Source organism: Pecten maximus, chromosome 1 (genome assembly GCF_902652985.1).
Source record: "Pecten maximus chromosome 1, xPecMax1.1, whole genome shotgun sequence".
Classification (NCBI taxonomy): domain Eukaryota; kingdom Metazoa; phylum Mollusca; class Bivalvia; order Pectinida; family Pectinidae; genus Pecten; species Pecten maximus.
Genome location: NC_047015.1, coordinates 3,011,540 through 3,035,567, shown reverse-complemented (window position 1 = coordinate 3,035,567; position 24,028 = coordinate 3,011,540). Strand labels below are relative to the sequence as shown.

The 24,028-nt window shown below is 39.7% G+C and overlaps 1 protein-coding gene across 1 annotated transcript in view; it reads left to right on the top strand.

Moving 5' to 3' along the window:
• LOC117322465 (U3 small nucleolar RNA-associated protein 6 homolog) overlaps positions 1–14,847 on the top strand; it is a 170,165-nt gene extending 155,318 nt beyond the window's left edge. The window contains exons 21-22 of the mRNA XM_033877397.1: positions 10,826–10,898; positions 14,604–14,847. Coding sequence (XP_033733288.1) covers positions 10,826–10,898; positions 14,604–14,767 — 237 coding nt within the window. The 3' untranslated portion in view covers positions 14,768–14,847. The remainder of the gene's footprint in view (positions 1–10,825; positions 10,899–14,603) is intronic.
• Positions 14,848–24,028: the final 9,181 nt, after the last annotated feature.

Sequence of the window (24,028 nt, the reverse complement as noted above, 5' to 3'; positions counted from 1 at the left end):
GTAAGTTACAGGTCGTATGGACCTCTTGTTGGAGTGCCATTATCCTGGACAGTAAGTTACAGGTCGTATGGACCTCTTGTTGGAGTACCATTATCCTGGACAGTAAGTTACAGGTCGTATGAACCTCTTGTTGGAGTGCCATTATCCTGGACAGTAAGTTACAGGTCGTATGGACCTCTTGTTGGCGTGCCATTATCCTGGACAGTAATATTATATGGTCATCCATCATCCTCTATATATAATCTCCTAATCTCGCCCTCCTCCCTAGGCTATCTGTTGAAGCCTTTCATTCTCCTCTCCCCCAATGGACCAGTATGACAGATGCATGTCATCTACGTACATCATATGATTAATAATAACATTATCAAAATTAATTTTCTCAGTCCACACCACAGCCAAATGGTCATGCTTTGTGAGAAGTTTATGTGATGGTCATGGTAGATTGCTCAGATTAATGGATAACTATGAACATTACGTTTGTAACATTAGAAAGCTGGTGATATGAATGTAGGGTTTAGTTCTGGGATAATGGGGTATGTGGTCACTTGAGATGACCTTCAAGGGTATGTGGTCATTCTAGATGTCCAGAGGTATATATATAGTCAATTGTAATATCCTAGGTTTCCAGCGTCCATCTCTACTTTGTCCTCAGCAGGAGTGACTTTCACCCTCAATAAGTAAATGACCCTAGGTGCCAATTTACATCTACACTGTGTCCACAGCTGAACACACTGACTATGGTAAACTGATCTGGGATTTAAAAGAGATTAAAATTTCCTGTTAGGGTATAGACACCACTGTCATTAACGAGTGCTGCCATTACAGCCTGCGGCCAAGAGAAAAGCTTTGGAGGCTAAACAAAAGAAGCAGTTAACAGTATTTTACTGAAAACTGTTGATGAGGTTAGTAATTACTCTGAAAGCTTGTCTAGTTCCTCCAAGGTCTTATGAAAAGCTTTCTGAAAATCAATGATGTTGTACAAAATGGTTGTTTGGAAATTGTTCTGACTGATGAAAAGGTTTGTTGTAATATATTATGAGACGGATGACAGGAACGATGACAGGCTATTAGGAGATAATTAAGATGTAGCAGGATGGTATAAAGGAGGACTGCGTTATCATTTTAGAAGTTATTTTTTCATTAAAAGATAATCTAACTGTGATTAGGTCCATCACTGAACCCTGTTAATAATTTTTTTCTTGATATACATCAGTTTAAATTACCTTATAAACTAACTAAAAGGATCATCTACCTAAATAAATCTTGCCTAAGTATCAAATCCATTCATGAAATGTAGGAACACACCTCAATAATTTCAATATCATTATACAACTGTATCATATACTCGAGGTGGACAGGACAGTACTGGGTATTTAACAGGTCATTATTAGGGACAGTACTGGGTCTATAACGGGTCATTGTTAGGACAGTACTGGGTCTATAACGGGTCATTGTTAGGACAGTACTGGGTCTATAACGGGTCATTGTTAGGACAATACTGGGTCTATAACGGGTCATTGTTTAGGACAGTAATGGGTCTTTAATAAAAAGGTTAGTTTGAGGACAGCTTGTTGATAAATGGTTTGGTCACCTATATAGTGATTTCTTCTAATGGAAATGTTCAATTATTGATGTGAAGCTGCAAGGGATCCAAGGTCAGAATATGGTCCAAGGTCACACTGTCTGTATCAATACACCCTACCGTATTTACTAACTTAATCTTCTTTACACAACTTGCAGCTTTTATTAGGTCACCTGAGACAAAGTCTCAAGTGACCTACCTATTCTAATCGTCTTTTTCATCCTCTGTCGATAAACAATTCACGATTTCTACTTCTCAGAAACCCCTGAACTAGTTACAATGAAATTTTGCAGAAACTTTCCATTGCAAAGGTCAAACAAAATTGTAAATCACATGGTCCCCACCCCCAGGGGCCTGAGGGGTGGGGTCAAAAAGCTTCTTATCAAGACCCAAATAAGGTAGAATCAAATACAGCTCATTGATGGAAGGGTCTTAAGGTGCTTTACCAAAATTGTGAATTTCTTGACCCTGGGGTTTAACATTTGCCCCTTAGGAGAGGAAAAACTTTACTATAGTTTATATATGGAAATATAATTTTTGCCTGTCATTTGTTTGATTTCTTTTGGAATTAATTCTAACTTGGATAATACTATCAGCATTGGATAAAAGTTTGATGGTATGCACATGTTGGCCCTGACTGACCGTACAGAAGGGAGGAATGATGTATAAACATTTTGGTACCCGTACAGAAGAGAGGTATGATGTATAAACATTTTGGTACCCGTACAGAAGGGAGAAATGATGTATAAACATTTTGGTACCCGTACAGAAGGGAGGAAAGATGTATAACCATTTTGGTACCCGTACAGAATGGAGAAATGATGTATAAACATTTTGGTACCCTTACAGAAGGGAGGTATGATGTATAAACATTTTGGTCTCCGTACAGAAGGGAGAAATGATGTATAAACATGTTGGTACCCGTACAGAAGGGAGGTATGATGTATAAACATTTTGGTACCCGTACAGAAGGGAGGAAAGATGTATAAACATGTTGGTACCCGTACAGAACGGAGGAAAGATGTATAAACTTTTTGGTACCCGTACAGAAGGGAGGTATGATGTATAAACATTTTGGTACCCGTACAGAAGGGAGGTATGATGTATAAACATTTTGGTACCCGTACAGAAGGGAGGAAAGATGTATAAACATGTTGGTACCCGTACAGAACGGAGGAAAGATGTATAAACATTTTGGTACCCGTACAGAAGGGAGGTATGATGTATAAACATTTTGGTACCCGTACAGAAGGGAGGTATGATGTATAAACATTTTGGTACCCGTACAGAAGGGAGGAAAGATGTATAAACATTTTGGTACCCGTACAGAATGGAGGTATGATGTATAAACATTTTGGTACCCGTACAGAAGGGAGGAAAGATGTATAAACATTTTGGTACCCGTACAGAAGGGAGGAAAGATGTATAAACATTTTGGTACCCGTACAGAACGGAGGAATGATGTAATGATGTATAAACATTTTGGTACCCGTACAGAAGGGAGGTATGATGTATAAACATTTTGGTACCCGTACAGAACGGAGGAAAGATGTATAAACATTTTGGTACCCATACAGAAGGGAGGAAAGATGTATAAACATTTTGGTACCCGTACAGAAGGGAGAAATGATGTATAAACATTTTGGTACCCGTACAGAAGGGAGGAAAGATGTATAAACATTTTGGTACCCGTACAGAAGGGAGGTATGATGTATAAACATTTTGGTACCCGTACAGAAGGGAGGAAAGATGTATAAACATTTTGGTACCCGTACAGAACGGAGGAATGATGTAATGATGTATAAACATTTTGGTACCCGTACAGAAGGGAGGAATGATGTATAAACATTTTGGTACCCGTACAGAAGGGAGGAATGATGTATAAACATTTTGGTACCTGTACAGAAGGGAGGAATGATGTATAAACATTTTGGTACCTGTACAGAAGGGAGAAAAGATGTATAAACATTTTGGTACCCGTACAGAATGGAGAAATGATGTATAAACATTTTGGTCTCCGTACAGAAGGGAGAAATGATGTATAAACATTTTGGTACCCGTACAGAATGGAGGAAAGATGTATAAACATTTTGGTACCCGTACAGAAGGGAGGTATGATGTATAAACATTTTGGTACCCGTACAGAAGGAGAAAAGGTGTATAAACATTTCGGTACCTGTACAGAAGGGAGGAATAGAATATAGCTGCTGTATCTCACTTCATGTTGTGAGAGGTGACTAATTGTGGAGACACCCTTCAGAGGCGGAGTACTTCTTTCTTTGTCTTTTCTGTTCGGGGGACATTGGAAGCCCCCATAACCCCTATAATAACTCGGGGGACATTGGAAACCCCCATAACCCCTATAATAACTCTGGAGGGGAAGGGGAGGTTGGATGTCACCTTTGTCTTCTCTGTTCAGGGGACATTGGTAAGCCCCATAATAAGGCACGCTCTATCCCACTGCATGTTGATCACAGTAGGTGACCCAGAATAAATAATGGCAGATTTTCTTCTTTGTCTTCTATTAAGGGAACATTGAAAAGACTAAAATAAATCTTCTGCCCTCATTGCAACACTTGGGATCTGAAATCATTCCTTTCTTTCCTTACTACTCTTATCTTTCCTGTGTTTTGTTTTCTTACTCTTGTTGTCTCCTTGACACCCAACCTCATATGACACTGGCTGTTGCGAGGAAAAAACAAAACAAATATTTTAGCTATTTAGCTAATTTGTACTGAATCTGTAAATTTTACTTCAATTCAATGTCATGGGAGGTAACTCTTGTAAATATATTCATAAAGGGAATTACATATTGGTTGTCCCACCACTTCTGCAGGCCTTTCTAAATCATTTATCTGTAAATAAGCTGTAATCCTTTGGCACCTCCTCATGACAGGTCATTACACTGTTATCCTCTAGTCTCCCTCATGACAGGTCATTACACTGTCATCCTCTACCCCCCTCATGACAGGTCATTACACTGTTATCCTCTAGTCTCCCTCATGACAGGTCATTACACTGTTATCCTCTAGTCTCCCTCATGACAGGTTATTACACTGTTATCCTCTACCTCCCTCATGACAGGTCATTACACTGTCATCCTCTAGTCTCCCTCATGACAGGTCATTACACTGTTATCCTCTAGTCTCCCTCATGACAGGTTATTACACTGTTATCCTCTACCTCCCTCATGACAGGTCATTACACTGTCATCCTCTAGTCTCCCTCATGACAGGTCATTACACTGTTATCCTCTAGTCCCCCTCATGACAGGTCATTACACTGTTATCCTCTAGTCTCCCTCATGACAGGTCATTACACTGTTATCCTCTAGTCTCCCTCATGACAGGTCATTACACTGTTATCCTCTAGTCCCCCACATGACAGGTCATTACACTGTTATCCTCTAGTCCCCCTCATGACAGGTCATTACACTGTTATCCTCTAGTCTCCCTCATGACTGGTCATTACACTGTTATCCTCTAGTCCCCCTCATGACAGGTCATTACACTGTTATCCTCTTGTCTCCCTCGTGACAGGTCATTACACTGTTATCCTCTAGTCCCCCTCATGACAGGTCATTACACTGTTATCCTCTAGTCTCCCTCGTGACAGGTCATTACACTGTTATCCTCTAGTCCCCCTCATGGCAGGTCATTAAACTGTTATCCTCTAGTCTTCCTCATGACAGGTCATTACACTGTTATCCTCTAGTCTCCCTCATGACTGGTCATTACACTGTTATCCTCTAGTCTTCCTCATGACAGGTCATTACACTGTTATCCTCTAGTCTCCCTCATGGCAGGTCATTACACTGTTATCCTCTAGTCCCCCTCATGGCAGGTCATTAAACTGTTATCCTCTAGTCTTCCTCATGACAGGTCATTACACTGTTATCCTCTAGTCTCCCTCATGACTGGTCATTACACTGTTATCCTCTAGTCTTCCTCATGACAGGTCATTACACTGTTATCCTCTAGTCTCCCTCATGACAGGTCATTACACTGTTATCCTCTAGTCTCCCTCATGACAGGTCATTAAACTGTTATCCTCTAGTCTTCCTCATGACAGGTCATTACACTGTTATCCTCTAGTCTCCCTCATGACTGGTCATTACACTGTTATCCTCTAGTCTCCCTCATGACTGGTCATTACACTGTTATCCTCTATCCCCCTCATGACAGGTAATTACACTGTTATCCTCTAGTCCCCCTCATGACAGGTCATTACACTGTTATCCTCTTGTCCCCCTCATGACAGGTCATTACACTGTTATCCTCTAGTCCCCCACATGACAGGTCATTACACTGTTATCCTCTAGTCTCCCTCATGACAGGTCATTACACTGTTATCCTGTAGTCTCCCTCATGACAGGTAATTACACTGTTATCCTCTAGTCTCCCTCATGACAGGTCATTACACTGTTATCCTCTAGTCTCCCTCATGACAGGTCATTACACTGTTATCCTCTTGTCTCCCTCATGACAGGTCATTACACTGTTATCCTCTTGTACCCTCATGACAGGTTATTAAACTGTTATCCTCTAGTCTCCCTCATGACAGGTTATTACACTGTTATCCTCTACCCCCCTCATGACAGGTAATTACACTGTTATCCTTTAGTCCCCCTCGTGACAGGTCATTAAACTGTTATCCTCTAGTCTCCCTCATGACAGGTTATTACACTGTTATCCTCTACCCCCCTCATGACAGGTAATTACACTGTTATCCTCTAGTCCCCCTCATGACAGGTCTTTACACTGTTATCCTCTAGTCTCCCTCATGACAGGTCATTACACTGTTATCCTCTAGTCCCCCACATGACAGGTCATTACACTGTTATCCTCTAGTCTCCCTCATGACAGGTCTTTACACTGTTATCCTCTAGTCTCCCTCATGACAGGTCATTACACTGTTACCCTCTAGTCCTCCTCATAACAGGTCATTACACTGTTATCCTCTAGTCTCCCTCATGACAGGTCATTACACTGTTATCCTTTAGTCCCCCTCATGACAGGTCATTACACTGTTATCCTCTTGTCTCCCTCATGACAGGTCATTACACTGTTATCCTCTACCCCCCTCATGACAGGTAATTACACTGTTATCCTCTAGTCCCCCTCATGACAGGTCATTACACTGTTATCCTTTAGTCCCCCTCATGACAGGTCATTACACTGTTATCCTCTTGTCTCCCTCATGACAGGTTATTACACTGTTATCCTCTACCCCCCTCATGACAGGTCATTACACTGTTATCCTCTTGTCTCCCTCATGACAGGTTATTACACTGTTATCCTCTACCCCCCTCATGACAGGTAATTACACTGTTATCCTCTAGTCCCCCTCATGACAGGTCATTACACTGTTATCCTGTAGTCTCCCTCATGACAGGTCTTTACACTGTTATCCTCTAGTCTCCCTCATGACAGGTCATTACACTGTTATCCTCTAGTCTCCCTCATGACAGGTCTTTACACTGTTATCCTCTAGTCTCCCTCATGACAGGTCATTACACTGTTATCCTCTAGTCCCCCTCATGACAGGTTATTACACTGTTATCCTCTACCCCCCTCATGACAGGTCATTACACTGTTATCCTGTAGTCTCCCTCATGACAGGTCTTTACACTGTTATCCTCTAGTCTCCCTCATGACAGGTCATTACACTGTTATCCTGTAGTCTCCCTCATGACAGGTCTTTACACTGTTATCCTCTTGTCTCCCTCATGACAGGTCATTACACTGTTATCCTCTAGTCTCCCTCATGGCAGGTCATTACACTGTTATCCTCTAGTCTCCCTCATGACAGGTCATTACACTGTTATCCTCTTGTACCCTCATGACAGGTTATTACACTGTTATCCTCTTGTACCCTCATGACAGGTTATTACACTGTTATCCTCTACCCCCCTCATGACAGGTCATTACACTGTTATCCTCTAGTCCCCCACATGACAGGTCATTACACTGTTATCCTCTAGTCTCCCTCATGACAGGTCATTACACTGTTATCCTCTAGTCTCCCTCATGACAGGTCATTACACTGTTATCCTTTAGTCCCCCTCATGACAGGTCATTACACTGTTATCCTCTAGTCCCCCACATGACAGGTCATTACACTGTTATCCTCTAGTCTCCCTCATGACTGGTCATTACACTGTTATCCTCTTGTACCCTCATGACAGGTCATTACACTGTCATCCTCTAGTCTCCCTCATGACAGGTCATTACACTGTTATCCTCTAGTCTCCCTCATGACAGGTCATTACACTGTTATCCTCTAGTCTCCCTCATGACAGGTCATTACACTGTTATCCTCTTGTCTCCCTCATGACAGGTTATTACACTGTTATCCTCTAGTCTCCCTCATGACAGGTCATTACACTGTTATCCTCTTGTCTCCCTCATGACAGGTCATTACACTGTTATCTTCTAGTCTCCCTCATGACAGGTCATTACACTGTTATCCTCTTGTACCCTCATGACAGGTCATTACACTGTTATCCTCTAGTCTCCCTCATAACAGGTCATTACACTGTTATCCTCTAGTCTCCCTCATGACAGGTCATTACACTCGTTATCCTCTTGTCTCCCTCATGACAGGTCATTACACTGTTATCCTCTAGTCTCCCTCATGACAGGTCATTACACTGTTATCCTCTTGTCTCCCTCATGACAGGTTATTACACTGTTATCCTCTAGTCTCCCTCATGGCAGGTCATTACACTGTTATCCTCTAGTCTCCCTCATGACAGGTCATTACACTGTTATCCTCTAGTCTCCCTCATGGCAGGTCATTACACTGTTATCCTCTAGTCTCCCTCATGACAGGTTATTACACTGTTATCCTCTATCCCCCTCATGACAGGTAATTACACTGTTATCCTCTAGTCCCCCTCATGACAGGTAATTACACTGTTATCCTCTACCCCCCTCATGACAGGTCATTACACTGTTATCCTCTAGTCCCCCTCATGACAGGTCATTACACTGTTATCCTCTAGTCCCCCTCATGACAGGTCATTACACTGTTATCCTCTAGTCTCCCTCATGACAGGTCATTACACTGTTATCCTCTAGTCCCCCTCATGACAGGTTTTTACACTGTTATCCTCTAGTCCCCCTAATGACAGGTTATTACACTGTTATCCTCTAGTCCCCCTCATAACAGGTCATTACACTGTTATCCTCTAGTCTCCCTCATGACAGGTCATTACACTGTTATCCTCTTGTACCCTCATGACAGGTCATTACACTGTTATCCTCTAGTCCCCCTCATGACAGGTTATTACACTGTTATCCTCTAGTCCCCCTCATAACAGGTCATTACACTGTTATCCTCTAGTCTCCCTCATGACAGGTCATTACACTGTTATCCTCTTGTACCCTCATGACAGGTCATTACACTGTTATCCTCTAGTCTCCCTCATAACAGGTCATTACACTGTTATCCTCTAGTCTCCCTCATGACAGGTCATTACACTGTTATCCTCTTGTCTCCCTCATGACAGGTCATTACACTGTTATCCTCTAGTCTCCCTCATGACAGGTCATTACACTGTTATCCTCTTGTCTCCCTCATGACAGGTTATTACACTGTTATCCTCTAGTCTCCCTCATGGCAGGTCATTACACTGTTATCCTCTAGTCTCCCTCATGGCAGGTCATTACACTGTTATCCTCTAGTCTCCCTCATGACAGGTCATTACACTGTTATCCTCTAGTCTCCCTCATGGCAGGTCATTACACTGTTATCCTCTACCCCCCTCATGACAGGTCATTACACTGTTATCCTCTAGTCTCCCTCATGGCAGGTCATTACACTGTTATCCTCTAGTCTCCCTCATGGCAGGTCATTACACTGTTATCCTCTAGTCTCCCTCATGACAGGTTATTACACTGTTATCCTCTACCCCCCTCATGACAGGTCATTACACTGTTATCATCTAGTCTCCCTCATGACAGGTCATTACACTGTCATCCTCTAGTCTCCCTCATGACAGGTCATTACACTGTCATCCTCTAGTCTCCCTCATGACAGGTCATTACACTGTTATCCTCTAGTCTCCCTCATGGCAGGTCATTACACTGTTATCCTCTAGTCTCCCTCATGACAGGTTATTACACTGTTATCCTCTACCCCCCTCATGACAGGTCATTACACTGTTATCCTCTAGTCTCCCTCATGACAGGTCATTACACTGTTATCCTCTATCCCCCTCATGACAGGTAATTACACTGTTATCCTCTAGTCTCCCTCATGACAGGTCATTACACTGTTATCCTCTAGTCTTCCTCATGACAGGTCATTACACTGTTATCCTCTAGTCCCACACATGACAGGTCATTACACTGTTATCCTCTAGTCCCCCACATGACAGGTCATTACACTGTTATCCTCTAGTCTCCCTCATGACAGGTTATTACACTGTTATCCTCTAGTCTTCCTCATGACAGGTTATTACACTGTTATCCTCTACCCCCCTCATGACAGGTCATTACACTGTTATCCTCTAGTCTCCCTCATGGCAGGTCATTACACTGTTATCCTCTAGTCTCCCTCATGACAGGTCATTACACTGTTATCCTCTAGTCTCCCTCATGACAGGTCATTACACTGTTATCCTCTTGTACCCTCATGACAGGTTATTACACTGTTATCCTCTTGTACCCTCATGACAGGTTATTACACTGTTATCCTCTACCCCCCTCATGACAGGTCATTACACTGTTATCCTCTAGTCTCCCTCATGACAGGTTATTACACTGTTATCCTCTAGTCTCCCTCATGACAGGTCATTACACTGTTATCCTCTAGTCTCCCTCATGGCAGGTCATTACACTGTTATCCTCTAGTCTCCCTCATGACAGGTCATTACACTGTTATCCTCTAGTCTCCCTCATGACAGGTCATTACACTGTTATCCTCTTGTCTCCCTCATGACAGGTCATTACACTGTTATCCTCTAGTCTCCCTCATGGCAGGTCATTACACTGTTATCCTCTAGTCTCCCTCATGACAGGTCATTACACTGTTATCCTCTAGTCTCCCTCATGACAGGTTATTACACTGTTATCCTCTACCCCCCTCATGACAGGTCATTACACTGTTATCCTCTACCCCCCTCCCCCCCCCCCCCCCCCCCCTCATGACAGGTCATTAAACTGTTATCCTCTAGTCCCCCACATGACAGGTCATTACACTGTTATCCTCTACAAGGCATGTAATTGTTTATTTCAGGCCAAACCCAAGATGAAACTCCTACGCCAGGCTTATGAGGATGCAGTGACAGAGTTTGGGTCTACAGATGCTGGTAAGTTACTTGTACTTTGTTAATTAGCAGATTACTGGTACATGTATACTGTCTCTCTAGATCAGTAGATTACTGGTATACTGTCTCTCTAGATCAGTATATTACTGGTATACTGTCTCACCAGATCAGTATATTACTGGTATACTGTCTCACTAGATCAGTAGATTACTGGTATACTGTCTCACTAAATCAGTATATTACTGGTATACTGTCTCACTAGATCAGTATATTACTGGTATACTGTCTCACTAGGTCAGTATATTACTGGTATACTGTCTCACTAGATCAGTATATTACTGGTATACTGTCTCACTAGATTACTGGTATACTGTCTCTCTAGATCAGTAGATTACTGGTATACTGTCTCTCTAGATCAGTTAATTACTGGTATACTGTCTCACTAGGTCAGTATATTACTGGTATACTGTCTCTCTAGATAAGTAGATTACTGGTATACTGTCTCACTATATCAGTATATTACTGGTATACTGTCTCTCTAGATCAGTAGATTACTGGTATACTGTCTCTCTAGATCAGTAGATTACTGGTATACTGTCTCTCTAGATCAGTATATTACTGGTATACTGTCTCACTAGATCAGTAGATTACTGGTATACTGTCTCTCTAGATCAGTAGTTTACTGGTATACTGTCTCTCTAGATCAGTAGATTACTGGTATACTGTCTCACTAGATCAGTAGATTACTGGTATACTGTCTCACTAGATCAGTAAATTACTGGTATACTGTCTCACTAGATCAGTAGATTACTGGTATACTGCCTATCTAGATCAGTAGATTACTGGTATACTGTCTCACTAGATCAGTAGATTACTGGTATACTGTCTCTCTAGATCAGTCGATTGCTGGTATACTGTCTCTCTAGATCAGTAGATTACTGGTATACTGTCTCTCTAGATCAGTAGATTACTGGTATACTGTCTCACTAGATCAGTATATTACTGGTATACTGTCTCACTAGATCAGTAGATTACTGGTATACTGTCTCTCTAGATTACTGGTATACTGTCTCACTAGATCAGTTAACTATATTGTTTAGATCAATAACCCTGGGCTCCAACCTTCCTAATAGTTTGTCCTGAGAAAGTAATGAAGAGGAAACCAGTACTAACAAGGCAATATTAGATGTCATTGGGTCTTATGATCACCACTTCAAAATTACTAAGTTAGTTTATTTTTTATGTTATTTTTATCGAAATGGTTAATCAATAAATTGGGTTATTTGCCATGTAGCAGCAGATCTTGCTTAGGATATGAACAGAGTAGATTGATCACTTTAGCAATTGTATTAATTACTGTATATCAGCGAAGACATGCCCACCATTACATCTCCTAAATTATAGGTTTGCTGCCAGCATGACTGGCACAACTCCCAGGCGTGGCATACAGTAGTAAGTCGATGTTCTGTGATTTTATATCAGTCTGGTTGTGTAACTGTTCTAATTCAGAGGCAAGATCATAAAATTCTCATTCAATTTACAGCAAAGTAGCTTGTCACTATATTAGTCAGTCAATACTGTAGAACTGAGTCAGTCCTCAACATGAAATGTTATTTCCCTCATGACTTTTATACTACCATCCACTGCAAATTTTAAAGTTTTTTGTATGCCTCGTAAGATATCTAAGTAGTTTTATTATTCTCCCATAAAATCTTTTTCAATATTTCTATTTCTAAAACCTCATTGTTTCCAAAAAAAATCAAATTATTTTTAATACCTGGATGTTTGAAAACAATGAGGTTTCAGAATACTTTTGACTTCACTGAAACACCTGAGGTTCTTGTGTCACCTGCAAAGCATGGCTCACACTTGGGGATCACTTTGTTCCGAGGTGGCAAAACCAGTTCATGTTGAATTTGTTTGCAGTTCATTAAATTTGTCTCAAGATCAAATCTATTCATCACCCCATTAAATTGACCAAAGGAACATTCAATCCTTTATTGAAAGTTTGTATGTGGCTTATTCATAATGGATTACAGATGAATTTTGAACTGTATTAATATTCTATATTTTGCAGGAGTTATTGTCCTTTGTACATAGGAAATTCTTACTATTATAACTAATTTTTGTTGCTACCACTTGTCACATCAGTATATAACTTAATTGACTTTGTCATGAATGAGAAATTAGAGTTCAATCCATGTGTCCACTTCCATGTATTGCTGGAGTTATATCACATACAATAGTATACCACATACAATATTATAACACATAATACAATAGTATACCACACAGTACAATAGTATACCACATAATACAATAGTATACCACATAATACAATAGTATACTACACAGTACAACAGTATACCACATACAATAGTATACCACATAATACAATAGTATACCACACAGTACAATAGTATACCACACAGTACAATAGTATACCACACAGTACAATAGTATACCACATGATACAATAGTGTACCACATAATACAATAGTATACCACACAGTACAATAGTATACCACATACAATAGTATACCACATAATACAATAGTATACCACATAATACAATAGTATACCACATACAATAGTATACCACATAATACAATAGTATACCACATAATACAATAGTATACCAAACAGTACAATAGTATACCACACAGTACAATAGTATACCACACAGTACAATAGTATACCACATACAATAGTATACCACACAGTACAATAGTATACCACACAGTACAATAGTATACCACATACAATAGTATACCACATAATACAATAGTATACCACATGTATACAATAGTATACCACATAATACAATAGTATACCACACAGTACAATAGTATACCACATACAATAGTATACCACATAATACAATAGTATACCACATAATACAATAGTATACCACATAATACAATAGTATACCACACAGTACAATAGTATACCACATACAATAGTATACCACATAATACAATAGTATACCACATACAATAATATACCAAATACAATAGTATACCACATACAATAGTATATCACATAATACAATAATATACCACATGGACATTGAAATCCATCGTCCAGCCAACTGGCAACAGAAAAACATGATGCTTTTCGTATGGTGACCATGAAATTTTGAAAATGACACCCTTTTAATTAAGTGGATGGTTCTTTGGGAGGGGCAGGCCAATAGCAGTATTGAGGTAAATGCTTTAAACCATCGAGATCCCTTCCTCATATCCATATATAGCATTGCTTGGTATTGAGAGATAAACACAAACCTGTTATAAATGTAGGCCCTGGGGTATTTCCTCAACCCTAGGGACTTAGTTTGTTGGTTATATTTTTGAAACCATTGAGATCCTAACCCCATAACCATATATAGCATTGTTCGACATCCACAAATATAAATATATTAACAAATTGAACATGAACATTATTTTGACATTTGGTGAAATCCAGCCAGGTGAGCGATACAGGCCCTCTGGGCCACTTGTTTATAAATGTAATGTATTACTATCTAAACAAATTAATAACCTTGACCGGCCAATACTTTCAAGGTCACAAGGTCAAATATATGTGTAGAAATTCCATGGTCACAGGGGTCAAATGAATGGGTAGAAATTCCATGGTCACAGTAGTAGTCAAATGTAACTCACAAGCCAAGAGTCATGATATTGCACCAGTAGTATGCTTTGATCAAATGGATGACTGACCTTATGTTGTTTAATTTTTTGTTTACAGATCTTTGGATTGACTATATCCAACTGGAACAGACTCATCCACAGGGCCGGCCAGAAGACGCTGGTACAATCCACTTCAGAGCTGTAAAATGTCTAGAGGGAGATCTCAACCAGCAATTTATCACCAAGTACACCCTCTTACAGACTGGACACATGGATGGATGACAGAAAAAAAGGATTCCCTTCTCTATTATATAACACACTAACTGGACACTGGAATAAATATTGAGTGAAATACATAATTACAGTTGTTGTGTTGGTGTTGTAATTAGCTCAGCTGACTGTAGGAAAAGTGAGTTTCATGATGTGGTGCTGCATTTTTTTACTTTAAAAAAAACTCTGTTCCCCATAAGGTTATAATACTGGGCTAGTAATATCTGTTATATACTCTGTTCCCTATAAGGTTATAATACTGGGCTGGTAATATCTGTTATATACTCATGTCAAATTTATACAAATGACCTTGAAGTCACAGGGATCAAATGTGTAAACTATATTACCTCAGAGATTTCCCACTGAGTGACCATCAATTGAGATATACCTTATACTGACCAGTTTGATGGTCAGAGATTTCCCACTGAGTGACCATCTATTGAGATATACATTATACAGGCCAGTTTGATGGTCATAGATTTCCCACTGAGTGACCATCTATTGAGATATACATTATACTGACCAGTTTGATGGTCAGAGATTTCCCACTGAGTGACCATCTATTGAGATATACATTATACTGACCAGTTTGATGGTCAGAGATTTCCCTCTGAGTGACCATCTATTGAGATATACATTATACTGACCAGTTTGATGGTCAGAGATTTCCCACTGAGTGACCATCTATTGAGATATACATTATACTGACCAGTTTGATGGTCAGAGATTTCCCACTGAGTGACCATCTGTTGAGATATACATTATACTGACCAGTTTGATGGTCAGAGATTTCCCACTGAGTGACCATCTATTGAGATATACATTATACTGACCAGTTTGATGGTCAGAGATTTCCCACTGAGTGACAGTCTGTTGAGATAATTATATACATTATACTAACCAGTTTGATGGTCAGAGATTTCCCACTGAGTGACCATCTATTGAGATATACATTATACTGACCAGTTTGATGGTCAGAGATTTCCCTCTGAGTGACCATCTATTGAGATATACATTATACTGACCAGTTTGATGGTCAGAGATTTCCCTCTGAGTGACCATCTATTGAGATATACATTATACTGACCAGTTTGATGGTCAGAGATTTCTCACTGAGTGACCATCTATTGAGATATACATTATACTGACCAGTTTGATGGTCAGAGATTTCCTACTGAGTGACAGTCTGTTGAGATAATTATATACATTATACTAACCAGTTTGATGGTCAGAGATTTCCAACTGAGTGACCATCTATTGAGATATACATTATACTGACCAGTTTGATGGTCAGAGATTTCCCTCTGAGTGACCATCTATTGAGATATACATTATACTGACCAGTTTGATGGTCAGAGATTTCCCTCTGAGTGACCATCTATTGAGATATACATTATACTGACCAGTTTGATGGTCAGAGATTTCCCACTGAGTGACCATCTATTGAGATATACATTATATACTGACCAGTTTGATGGTCAGAGATTTCCCACTGAGTGACCATCTATTGAGATATACATTATACTGACCAGTTTGATGGTCAGAGATTTCCCACTGAGTGACCATCTATTGAGATATACATTATACTGACCAGTTTGATGGTCAGAGATTTCCCACTGAGTGACCATCTATTGAGATATATACATTATACTGACCAGTTTGATGGTCAGAGATTTCTCACTGAGTGAACATCTATTGAGATATACATTATACTGACCAGTTTGATGGTCAGAGATTTCCCTCTGAGTGACCATCTATTGAGATATACATTATACTGACCAGTTTGATGGTCAGAGATTTCTCACTGAGTGACCATCTATTGAGATATACATTATACTGACCAGTTTGATGGTCAGAGATTTCCCACTGAGTGACAGTCTGTTGAGATAATTATATACATTATACTAACCAGTTTGATGGTCAGAGATTTCCCACTGAGTGACCATCTATTGAGATATACATTATACAGGCCAGTTTGATGGTCATAGATTTCCCACTGAGTGACCATCTATTGAGATATACATTATACAGGCCAGTTTGATGGTCATAGATTTCTCACTGAGTGACCATCTATTGAGATATACATTATACTGACCAGTTTGATGGTCAGAGATTTCCCACTGAGTGACAGTCTGTTGAGATAATTATATACATTATACTAACCAGTTTGATGGTCAGAGATTTCCCACTGAGTGACCATCTATTGAGATATACATTATACTGACCAGTTTGATGGTCAGAGATTTCTCACTGAGTGACCATCTATTGAGATATACATTATACTGACCAGTTTGATGGTCAGAGATTTCCCACTGAGTGACAGTCTGTTGAGATAATTATATACATTATACTAACCAGTTTGATGGTCAGAGATTTCCCACTGAGTGACCATCTATTGAGATATACATTATACAGGCCAGTTTGATGGTCATAGATTTCTCACTGAGTGACCATCTATTGAGATATACATTATACTGACCAGTTTGATGGTCAGAGATTTCCCACTGAGTGACAGTCTGTTGAGATAATTATATACATTATACTAACCAGTTTGATGGTCAGAGATTTCCCACTGAGTGACCATCTATTGAGATATACATTATACTGACCAGTTTGATGGTCAGAGATTTCCCTCTGAGTGACCATCTATTGAGATATACATTATACTGACCAGTTTGATGGTCAGAGATTTCTCACTGAGTGACCATCTATTGAGATATACATTATACTGACCAGTTTGATGGTCAGAGATTTCCTACTGAGTGACAGTCTGTTGAGATAATTATATACATTATACTAACCAGTTTGATGGTCAGAGATTTCCAACTGAGTGACCATCTATTGAGATATACATTATACTGACCAGTTTGATGGTCAGAGATTTCCCTCTGAGTGACCATCTATTGAGATATACATTATACTGACCAGTTTGATGGTCAGAGATTTCCCTCTGAGTGACCATCTATTGAGATATACATTATACTGACCAGTTTGATGGTCAGAGATTTCCCACTGAGTGACCATCTATTGAGATATACATTATATACTGACCAGTTTGATGGTCAGAGATTTCCCACTGAGTGACCATCTATTGAGATATACATTATACTGACCAGTTTGATGGTCAGAGATTTCCCACTGAGTGACCATCTATTGAGATATACATTATACTGACCAGTTTGATGGTCAGAGATTTCCCACTGAGTGACCATCTATTGAGATATATACATTATACTGACCAGTTTGATGGTCAGAGATTTCTCACTGAGTGAACATCTATTGAGATATACATTACACTGACCAGTTTGATGGTCAGAGATTTCCCTCTGAGTGACCATCTATTGAGATATACATTATACTGACCAGTTTGATGGTCAGAGATTTCTCACTGAGTGACCATCTATTGAGATATACATTATACTGACCAGTTTGATGGTCAGAGATTTCCCACTGAGTGACAGTCTGTTGAGATAATTATATACATTATACTAACCAGTTTGATGGTCAGAGATTTCCCACTGAGTGACCATCTATTGAGATATACATTATACAGGCCAGTTTGATGGTCATAGATTTCCCACTGAGTGACCATCTATTGAGATATACATTATACAGGCCAGTTTGATGGTCATAGATTTCTCACTGAGTGACCATCTATTGAGATATACATTATACTGACCAGTTTGATGGTCAGAGATTTCCCACTGAGTGACAGTCTGTTGAGATAATTATATACATTATACTAACCAGTTTGATGGTCAGAGATTTCCCACTGAGTGACCATCTATTGAGATATACATTATACTGACCAGTTTGATGGTCAGAGATTTCTCACTGAGTGACCATCTATTGAGATATACATTATACTGACCAGTTTGATGGTCAGAGATTTCCCACTGAGTGACAGTCTGTTGAGATAATTATATACATTATACTAACCAGTTTGATGGTCAGAGATTTCCCACTGAGTGACCATCTATTGAGATATACATTATACAGGCCAGTTTGATGGTCATAGATTTCTCACTGAGTGACCATCTATTGAGATATACATTATACTGACCAGTTTGATGGTCAGAGATTTCCCACTGAGTGACAGTCTGTTGAGATAATTATATACATTATACTAACCAGTTTGATGGTCAGAGATTTCCCACTGAGTGACCATCTATTGAGATATACATTATACTGACCAGTTTGATGGTCAGAGATTTCCCACTGAGTGACCATCTATTGAGATATACATTATATACTGACCAGTTTGATGGTCAGAGATTTCCCACTGAGTGACCATCTATTGAGATATATACATTATACTGACCAGTTTGATGGTCAGAGATTTCTCACTGAGTGAACATCTATTGAGATATACATTATACTGACCAGTTTGATGGTCAGAGATTTCCCACTGAGTGACCATCTATTGAGATATACATTATACTGACCAGTTTGATGGTCAGAGATTTCCCACTGAGTGACCATCTATTGAGATATATACATTATACTGACCAGTTTGATGGTCAGAGATTTCTCACTGAGTGAACATCTATTGAGATATACATTATACTGACCAGTTTGATGGTCAGAGATTTCCCACTGAGTGACCATCTATTGAGATATACATTATACTGACCAGTTTGATGGTCAGAGATTTCCCACTGAGTGACCATCTATTGAGATATACATTATACTGACCAGTCTGATGGTCAGAGATTTCCCACTGAGTGACCATCTATTGAGATATACATTATATACTGACCAGTTTGATGGTCAGAGATTTCCCACTGAGTGACCATCTATTGAGATATACATTATACTGACCAGTTTGATGGTCAGAGATTTCCCTCTGAGTGACCATCTATTGAGATATACATTATACTGACCAGTTTGATGGTCAGAGATTTCCCACTGAGTGACCATCTATTGAGATATACATTATACTGACCAGTTTGATGGTCAGAGATTTCCCACTGAGTGACCATCTATTGAGATATACATTATACTGACCAGTCTGATGGTCAGAGATTTCCCACTGAGTGACCATCTATTGAGATATACATTACTTTTCATTTAGACAACTTTTTGCAGCACAAATTAAATCAAACTGATACTGGGATGTGATATGGTGAAAGAAGGACAGCACATCAATCATATGAGAAGAAAAATGATGCTGTGTAGCCCGATACAGTGTAAAGGCACGTAAGATGACCACAAGTCTGGTGACCTCCTGGGGTCATACATGTATAACTCTTACCCTGCCCAGACAGATTGGGATCATTGATAAGAATATATCCTAGAAATATTAAAATAAGTCGAACTGGTTTCCTGAAGGGGGATGATATAACATTCCTATAATAATCATTTTACATTGCATGTCCCTTTGTGTGTTTGGTGTTCCTGTTGAAGGGTTCCTGTTGAAGGGGTCCTGATAGGGAAAGGTTATGACACCCTCTATCTGTGATTGTCAGATTGACATAATCACGAGGCCACACTAAATCTACCAACTTATGGATCAAGTAAAAATGAGGCAATACGTCCATTGCACAAAAACCGGCAACTAGATAACATAAAAGAGCAATAAAATTGATGCCGGAAATGGCCATGATCGTAGCTATATGTCCAACGGAAACATAAAACCAATCTAGTCCAAACATAGGTCTAGACCTCTGCTATTATCTTGTCAGTGTGAGAGAGAGTAAAAATCTCACAGGAAATTCTTATTGGTGTATTGTGTCTTCATTTTACTTCCAGGAATTACCAAGTGCTTGGGTTATGTAACAGATAGACGTGTTATATTGATGTCTGCAAGCATTTCATTTTTTAAAGGAAATACTGAAAGCATTTTCCTTTAAGATCATTGGTAGACATCAGAAAAATTGTATTGTTATTATGTTCTGACATCGGTCTAATTATGCTGAGATACTAAATGTTATCTGTGTACTCAGTTTTATTGAGGCAGACAACATTTCCATCAGCAGATAGTCTCTTTATAGCCATCACTATCAGGAGTACACAAAGTCAGAAATCTTCACACAGTAACACCAATCCTCACACAGTCACACCAATCCTCACAGTCACACCAATCCTCACACAGTCACACCAATCCTCACAGTCACACCAATCCTCACACAGTCACACCAATCCTCACACAGTCACACCAATCCTCACACAGTCACACCAATCCTCACACAGTCACACCAATCCTCACAGTCACACCAATCCTCACAGTCACACCAATCCTCACAGACACACCAATCCTCACAGTCACACCAATCCTCACACAGTCACACCAATCCTCACAGTCACACCAATCCTCACACAGTCACACCAATCCTCACACAGTCACACCAATCCTCACACAGTAACACCAATCCTCACAGACACACCAATCCTCACACAGTCACACCAATCCTCACACAGACACACCAATCCTCACACAGTCACACCAATCCTCACACAGTCACACCAATCCTCACAGTCACACCAATCCTCACAGTCACACCAATCCTCACACAGTCACACCAATCCTCACAGTAACACCAATCCTCACACAGTCACACCAATCCTCACACAGTCACACCAATCCTCACACAGTCACACCAATCCTCACACAGTCACACCAATCCTCACACAGTCACACCAATCCTCACACAGTCACACCAATCCTCACACAGTCACACCAATCCTCACACAGTCACTCCAATCCTCACACAGTCACATATTAATATTTAAATAAACATAAACTTTCTCTGCTGTTGAATAAAAACCAGTATCCTGGATACAGGACACTAAAGTACTATGGTTATAGCTCAAAATTCAAATGGTTGAAGTATCCTATAACCCATGGGCTTACTGTCAACATCATCTCATGGACTTACTGTCAACATCATCTCATGGAAGCACATGTTCACATCTAATTGAATATAACCGAGTGTGTTTAAAATTCAACACATTATGAAAATTGCTATTACATTTAGAATTGCACTACTCATAATTTACCACGATCAGTCGTAGAGACAGACGGCACATTACATCAGTCGTAGAGACAGACGGCACATTACATCAGTCGTAGAGACAGACGGCACATTACATCAGTCGTAGAGACAGACGGCACATTACATCAGTCGTAGAGACAGACGGCACATTACATCAGTCGTTGAGACAGACGGCACATTACATCAGTCGTAGAGACAGACGGCACATTACATCAGTCGTAGAGACAGACGGCACATTACATCAGTCGTAGAGACAGACGGCACATTACATCAGTCGTTGAGACAGACGGCACATTACATCAGTCGTAGAGACAGACGGCACATTACATCAGTCGTAGAGACAGACGGCACATTACATCAGTCGTTGAGACAGACGGCACATTACATCAGTCGTAGAGACAGACGGCACATTACATCAGTCGTAGAGACAGACAGCACATTACATAAGAAAACGTTACTGTAAATTTATGAAGAAGGTATAAAAGGAACTCGTACAAATATATGGTAGCCATAGCCCACTCGTCATCATCAATAAAATACATTAATATAATTAAACATTCAGTTAATGATTATACCATAGGTATTAATCATTAAAACCATAAAACCATAAGTTTAGTCCATCATGAATAATTATAACTAATACTAAAAACTTGTTAAACTGTAAACCTCTCGCAATGATAAACGGGTATGTGTTTTGTTAAATTATCATACAGTGATTGAGATCCATGTGATTTTACTTTCCAGCCGTGTGTCTTGTCTTGTTTTCTCTTTTCAAACAGGACATAAAAATATTTATACATCCATGTTCAGATAATTACGTGTACTCGACTGTGAGTGAGTTAGTAGACCAATAAACAATTAAAGGGACATCACGGTAAAAACGTTGTAATTTTCAATGAATGTACATGTTTTGTTCCTTTCCAGTTATGTTTCTGTGCTGTCCCAATGTTCACAGTCGATCCTCATGTCCAGCTTGACCACTTGATTTAGTTGGGAATCCCCCTCTAAATTTAGCGCGGAAATTATTTTTAAATCATCACGTAACTGTTTTGAAATCGAGGCAACACATGTACAAACACACGATAGTTTACAAGGCGAATTGGATTAGTTGGACAACGATATTATACAGTGGTTTAAATGTTAAATAACACGTTCTGTATATATTCCGGCACATATATTTATGTCTAAATAAGTGTAAACACCGTACATATAGTATAGTGACAGTAGCGATGTACTGGTACAGACTGTATAAATATTACCGAGATTGTCATGACCTACTATCCAGCAATCAAGCAGAATACGAGCAGCGTCCGTATTACTGCTGTTTTCATGTTTGAACTGTATTGTACTGCTTCCCCAGTTTAATTCTAGGATTGTGTTTGACCCATTTTCCAATTATTCTCTTCATTGCGGAAGCTGTTATCGTTTTCAACCGCAGTCGATTCACATTGGAAGCCATTTTTGTTTTCAGGTGTTTTAGTGTGTTGTGCGCATGCGTGTTATCGTATATATGTCACAAAATTTGCATATTCAGACTATTGATCAACGAATTGTGATAACCTTTTTATAATTAATAATTGATGTTTTTTATATACATATATCATCAAATTCGAATGGTTATTTTTCATAAGGATATTTTTTTAAAGATATACCCAATAATATGAAAAAATACAAAATAAAAATTGGTTTACCGTGATGTCCCTTTAAAGGTGTGATATCACAGACCACATGCTCGTCACATCATCACAGGTGTCAGACCACACACTTGTCATATCTGTCACATCATCACAGGTGTCTGACCACACGCTCGTCACATCATCACAGGTGTCAGACCACACGCTCGTCATATCTGTCACATCACATGTGTCAGACCACACGCTCGTCATATCTGTCACATCATCACAGGTGTCAGTCCACATGCTCGTCACACCTGTCACATCATCACAGGTGTCGGACCACACGCTCGTCATATCTGTCACATCATCACAGGTGTCAGACCACACGCTCGTCATATCTGACACAACATCACAGGTGTCAGACCACACGCTCGTCATATCTGTCACATCACAGGTGTCAGACCACACGCTCGTCATATCTGTCACATCATCACAGGTGTCAGACCACACACTTGTCATATCTGTCACATATCACAGGTGTCAGACCACACGCTTGTCATATCTGTCACATATCACAGGTGTCAGACCACACGCTCGTCATATCTGTCACATCATCACAGGTGTCAGACCACACACTTGTCATATCTGTCACATATCACAGG